The 6,540-nt window shown below is 43.6% G+C and overlaps 1 protein-coding gene across 1 annotated transcript; it reads right to left on the bottom strand.

The window, feature by feature from the left end:
• Positions 1-5,312: 5,312 nt before the first annotated feature.
• Positions 5,313-6,242, bottom strand: LOC135672106 (secoisolariciresinol dehydrogenase-like). The gene is made up of 2 exons (XM_065180558.1): positions 6,096-6,242; positions 5,313-5,907 (listed from the first exon to the last, which is right to left on the bottom strand). Exons 1-2 carry the CDS (start codon positions 6,131-6,133, stop codon positions 5,313-5,315), a joined length of 633 nt encoding a protein of 210 aa, XP_065036630.1. The 5' UTR covers positions 6,134-6,242.
• Positions 6,243-6,540: the final 298 nt, after the last annotated feature.

The following is a 6,540-nucleotide window of genomic DNA, read 5'->3' as shown; positions in this document are numbered from 1 at the left end:
GTTATCATTATTATTATTATTCTTTTTTTGTTAATGTGCTCAAAGGCAACGAGATCAAATCCAAAATCTTCCTTCCCAATAGTTATAAACCAAACATCACTTGGGAGGTCTCCCATCGAAGAGTCCATAATTGATCGAGGGGACCAATTTTCAAGATGGTGGGGTCGATGGCGTGCTGGACTCATTGATCACTCGCAGTGGCTGTAGGAGGCGGGGTCAAGGGTGGCGCAACGAGAGTGGCCTTCGTCATCCTTGATGTCCGTGATCACTGTTGGGCTGATGGCCCATATTCAGCCAATGTGGGCTTTATCAGCCCACAGCTCACACCCCCTCTTAACCTAATCTTGATTAAAATTAGGGGGTGTGGTGGCTACGTTTTAGAGACAGATTAAAGCTATAAAAAAGCAGCAACGAGCCAGATCTTGGAGCCACGAGATTTCAAAGAGAAGAAGGAGAACAAGGCAGAAAAGGAAGAGAAAGAAAGGGAAGAAGACAAGGACAACGCAGAGAGACTGTTCTCAATCATCTAGCAATGTTCTAATCTCAGGTTAGATCAAATCTACAGTAGGTTCTTGCTGTGATTACTTGGGAGGTTTTAGATATTGTGGGCAGTGACGTGATCCTTGTATCCCAGTTATTCTCTTGTGGTTGTTGCTAGGGTTTTGGGCAAGAGATTGAGATTTGTATATTCATTATTCTCATAGTGGATTATCTCTAGTTTGCCCCGTGGTTTTTACCCTTCACATTGAAGGGGTTTTCCACGTATATCTTGGTGTTCCGTTTGATTGTGTTTCCATTTTATTCCGCTGCGTATTTTGGTCTTCTAGTATTTGTTCCTATACAAAGGTTATTCCTGTTTATATCCCCATCAACTGGTATCAGAGCGGGGTTTTAGTGATTTAATTTTTGAATTTGAACATGGAGGTCAGTAATATTTCTCACATGATTAGTTTGAATGGAAATAATTGGATGATATGGAAACCAAGAATGGAAGATCTCTTGTATTGCAAAGATTTGTATGGACCTTTGCAAGGGGATAGTGCAAATCCTACAACTATGACAGATGATGAGTGGAAGAGGTTAGATCGAAAAACAATTGGGTTTATTAGACAATGGCTTGATGATAGTGTCTTTCACAATGTTTCTACTGAAATTTCTGCATATTCTCTTTGGAAAAAATTGGAAAGTCTCTATGAAAGAAAAACAGCTGGTAACAAAGCTTTTTTGATCAGAAAACATGTGAACCTAAAATATAGAGAGGGTGCTTCTATTGCTGAGCATTTGAATGAAATGCAGAGTATTACTAACCAGTTATCCTCTATGAAAATGTCTCTTGATGATGAGTTGCAGGCATTGTTACTTCTCAGTTCATTACTAGAAAGTTGGGAGACACTGGTGGTTTCCCTCAGTAATTCGGCACCAGATGGTATTTTCACTATGAGTCAAGTAACAAGCAGTTTGTTGAATGAGGAGTTGAGAAAAAAGAGTTCAGCGACATCTCAGAATGATTCACAAGCACTTATCTCAGAGAATAGAGGAAGGTCAAAGTCTAGAAGCAGTTCACGTATGGGTAGGAGCAAGTCAAGATCAAGAAAAGATATTGTTTGCTATAACTGTGGTGAGAAAGGACATTACAAGAACCAATGTAAGCACCCTAAGAAGAACAAGAAAAAGGGAAAAGAAGTGGAGTCTACAGAGTCAAAGGATAATACTACAGCTATAGTGCAGGGTGGTGATTATTTGATTTTGTCTCCTTCTGATGATATTTTTTCTTGTGTGTGTCAGGATCTTGAGTGGGTGATTGACACAGGTGTTTCTTATCATGCTACACTTCGGAGAGAGTTTTTTGCTACATACAGGTCTGGAAACTTTGGTGTTGTCAAGATGGGCAACTATGGCACAGCAGACATCATTGGCATGGGTGATATCAATTTAAAGACCAACCTTGGCTGCAAGTTGGTACTTAAGGATGTGAGGCATGTGGTTGATTTGAGGCTGAATTTAATTTCAGTTGGAAGACTAGATGATGAAGAGTATGAAAGCAGATTTCACAGAGGGCAATGGAAGCTCAGTAAGGGTTCTCATGTTATAGCTAGTGGAAAGAAATGTCATACTTTGTACAGGTTGCAGGCTAAAGCTTATGGTGAGCAGTTAAATGCTACAGAGAAAGACTTCAGTATGGAGTTGTGGCATAGGCGATTGGGACACATGAGCGAGAAGGGGCTGCAAGCTCTTTCCAAGAGAGAGGTATTACCAGATCTCAGAGGTATACATCTGAACCCTTGTATTGATTGTTTGGCTGGTAAACAACATAGAGTTTCATTTGCTAGTGCTGCTTTGTCTAGAAAAATGCATGCCTTAGACCGTGTTTATACAGATGTATGTGGTCCTTTGAGGACAAAAACTCCTGGTGGATCTGTTGATGTTCTTGGTATAAATTGTGCACTTTATTTTGTCACTTTTATAGATGATTTTTCCAGGAAAGTTTGGGCTTATGCTTTGAAGACCAAAGATCAGGTTATTAATGTCTTCAAAGAGTTTCATGCCAGGGTTGAAAGGGAGACAGAAAGGAAATTGAAATGCATAAGATCAGATAATGGTGGTGAGTATACATGATTGTTTAATGACTATTGCAGGTCACATGGGATCCAACATGAGATGACAGTTCCTGGTACACCTCAGCATAATGCAATTGCAGAGAGGATGAACCGCACCATCATGGAAAAGATCAGATGTATGCTTTCACAGGCCAAGCTACCCAAAAGGTTTTGGGATGAGGCTTTGAGGACTGCAGTTGATGTGATCAACTTATCACCATGTACAGCCCTAGATGGTGATGTTGCAGAGCATGTATGGTCAGGGAAAAATGTTTCCTACAGGCATTTGAGAGTATTTGGTTGTCGTGCATTTGCACATATTCCAGATAATGCGAGGTCCAAGCTGGATGGTAAGTCTGAAGAATGTATTTTTCTTGGTTACTCAAATGATCAGTTTGGTTACAGGCTTTGGGATCCAGAAAAGCAGAAGGTGTTCAGGAGCAGAGATGTGGTCTTCTTTAAGGATCAAACCTTTGAAGATTTGAAGAAGAAGGCACCAGCCAAGACTTCTGCAGAAGGATTAGCAGATTGTGACCCAGTTATTCCTCCAGTATATCAGGGTGATGGGGGAGATGTGCAGGAAAATAGTGTAGAGCCTGATGTTGATTTACCTGTAGGACATGTTGAGCAAGAAGAAGTAGGAGAGCAAGTTCCCGCAGAACCTCAGTTGAGAAGATCTTCTAGACAACGTCAACCTTCCAGAAGATACTCTACAGATGAGTATGTGATGCTTACTGATGCAAGTGAACCAGAGAGTTACCAGGAAGCAGTTGAGAGTGAGCAGAAAGAGAAGTGGTTAGTTGCTATGCAGGAAGAGATGAATGCTCTTCAGAAGAACCACACTTATGATTTGGTGCTGCTACCAAATGGAATAAAGGCCTTGAAGAACAAGTGAGTTTTTAGGTTGAAGACTCCAGAATATTGTTCTCAACCAAAGTACAAAGCTAGATTGGTTGTGAAAGGCTTTGGTCAAAAGAAAGGTATTGACTTTGAAGAGATATTTTCTCCTGTTGTTAAAATGTCTTCTATTCGTGTTGCTCTTGGTATTGCTGCTAGCCAGGACTTGGAGGTTGAGCAGTTAGATGTGAAGACAGCTTTCCTTCATGGTGATTTGGAGGAGGAAATTTATATGGAGCAACCAGAAGGCTTCAAAGTCAAAGGTAAAGATAATTTTGTCTACAAGTTGAAGTAGAGTTTGTATGGGCTAAAGCAAGCTCCAAGACAGTGGTACAGAAAGTTTGATTCATTTATGACAGAAAATGGATACAAAAGAACGGCTTCAGATTATTGTGTGTACATCAAATGGTTTGGTGAGGAATTTATTATTCTCTTATTTTATGTTGATGACATGCTTATTCTTGGGAAAGATATGTCTAAAATTGACAGGTTGAAGAAGGAACTGAGTCAGTCTTTTGCAATAAAGGACATGGGGCCAACAAAGCAAATACTAGCCATGCAGATTTCTCGTGACAGGAAAAACAAGAAGATTTGGTTGTCACAGGAGAAATACATCGAGAAGGTATTGGAAAGATTCAGTATGAGCAATGCTAAGCCAGTTGATTCTCCTCTTGCAGGTCACTTCAAATTGTGCTCAGAACAGAGTCCGTCAAGTGATGAGGAGAAGGAGAAAATGCAAAAGGTTCCTTATGCTTCAGCAGTTGGAAGTTTATTGTATGCAATGGTATGTACGAGGCCAGACATCGCATATGCAGTGGGTGTTACTAGCAGATTTCTTGCAAATCCAGGCAAAGAGCACTGGGCAGCAGTGAAGTGGATTTTTAGATATCTCAAAAGGAGCTCTAAGGTTTGTTTAAGCTTTGGAGGTCGACCACCTGTGTTAACAGGTTACATAGATGCAGATATGGCAAGAGATATAGATACGAGGAAGTCTACTTCAGGTTATGTACTTACTTTTGCAGGGGGAGCTGTGTCATGGCAATCCAGGTTGCAAAGGTGTATTGCTCTCTCCACCATAGAAGCAGAATATATTGCTGCTACAGAGGTATGCAGAGAAATGTTATGGATGATAGAATTCTTATAAGAATTGGGGCTGAAATAGGAAAATTATGTGGTGCATTGTGATAGCCAGAGTGCCATCCATTTGTGTAAGAACCCAATGTTTCATTCCAAGTCAAAGCATATAGATGTCAGATACCACTGGATTCGAAATGTATTTGAAAAAAAGCAGTTGCAGATTCAGAAAATTCATACAGATGACAACGGAGCAGACATGTTGACGAAGACCTTACCAAAAGAAAGACAGGAGATATGCCGACAGTTGGTCGGCATGGCTTCACATTGAGGAGTCATGGGACAGCCTCCCTTATGGGCTGAAGGGGGAGGTTGTTGGGCTGATGGCCCATATTCAGCCCATGTGGGCTTTATCAGCCCACAGCCCACACCCCCTCTTAACCTAACCCTAATTAAGATTAGGGGGGTGTGGTGGCTGCGTTTTAGAGGCAGATTAAAGCTATAAAAAGGCAGCAACGAGGCAAATCTTAGAGCCACGAGATTCCAAAGAGAAGAAGGAGAACAAGGCAGAAAAGGACGAGAAAGAAAGGGAAGAAGACAAGTACAACGCAGAGAGACTGTTCTCAATCATCTAGCAGTGTTATCGTCTCACGTTAGATCAAATCTACAGTAGGCTCTTGCTGTGATTACTTGGGAGGTTTTAGATATTGTGGGCAGTGACGTGATCCTTGTATCCCAGTTATGCTAGGGTTTTGGGCAAGAGATTCCTGGCAACAGATCAACTCTGAGGTATTCCTGGCAACAGTTCGCGCGCACCCGAAACTGCCCCAACTCCGCCGCGGCACACCGCATCAGCCCCACCACCGCGTGCTTCGAGCATGTGTATGCCGGCGACGCGAGCCCCCCCATCACCGACGCCGCGCTCGCCGTCGTCACGATGCTGCCTGCTCGCGCCGGCGCCATGACGCGCGCCGCGTGCTTCGTCCCCAGGTAGGCGCCAAGCATGTTGACGGCCACCACCTTCTCGAAGGCCGACTTCTCGCAGTTGAGGAAGCCACTGCTCAAATCGTCTATGACGCCCGCGTTGATGAACATGATGTCGAGCTTCCCATGGAGGGAGACGGCGGTGTCGACGGCGTGCTTGACGTCGGCCTCAATGGTGACGTCGCAGTGGACGTAGGAGGCGACGGCGGGACCAAGGTCGGCACAAAGAGAGTGGCCCTTGTCGTCCTGGATGTCCACGACCACGACTCGCGCCCCATGTTGGGCGAACAGCTTGGCCGTGCACTCGCCGATGCCGCTGGCGCCGCCGGTGATCAGGGCAACCTTGCCTTCGAGCCTGCGCAACAGATCAACTCAGAGGTATTCCTGGCAAGGGATTGCAGAACCACAAACCTATCGACTAAACAACATCTAAGATGAAGCAGGTTCAAGAACACTAAACCTTACTGATCAAAAGTCTAAATTACATACATAAACAAAGAGAGAATAAGAAAAAAAGATTGTGATAGTGGCAAAAACAGAGACCTTCTTACTATTGATGAGAGAATGGAGGTGCTTCCCATCTTAGTATATTGCTAGGTTGCTGTATTGTGTGATGCACTCCTCGAGTGTCTGCAGAGAATATATGATCCAATCAGGAGGAGCACATGCCATCAAAAGTCGGCCATTATCCAATTTCTTCTGATGCCCGTGTTATCATTATTATTATTATTCTTTTTTTTTTCATGTGCTCAAAGGCAACGAGATCAAATCCAAAATCTCCCATCGAAGAGTCCATAATTGATCGAGGGGACCAATTTTCAAGATGGTGGGGTCGATGGCGTGCTGGACTCATTGATCACTCGCAGTGGCTGTAGGAGGCGGGGTCAAGGGTGGCGCAACGAGAGTGGCCCTCGTCATCCTTGATGTCCGTGATCACGACTCGCGCCCCCCCATGTTGGGCGAATAGCTTGGCCGTGCACTCGATGAT

Source organism: Musa acuminata, chromosome BXJ1-4 (genome assembly GCF_036884655.1).
Source record: "Musa acuminata AAA Group cultivar baxijiao chromosome BXJ1-4, Cavendish_Baxijiao_AAA, whole genome shotgun sequence".
NCBI lineage: Eukaryota > Viridiplantae > Streptophyta > Magnoliopsida > Zingiberales > Musaceae > Musa > Musa acuminata.
The sequence above is the reverse complement of the archived record's forward strand: the minus strand, read 5'-3'. Positions and strand labels throughout refer to the sequence as shown.

Excerpts from the sequence above, each read along its gene's own strand:
- LOC135672106 (XM_065180558.1), bottom strand. The coding sequence starts at position 6,133 with ATGGGAAGCACCTCCATTCTCTCATCAATAGTAAGAAG. Across the intron at positions 5,908-6,095 it reads CTCTCATCAATAGTAAGAAG|GCTCGAAGGCAAGGTTGCCC; the intron begins GTCTCTGTTTTT and ends TCTGTTGCGCAG.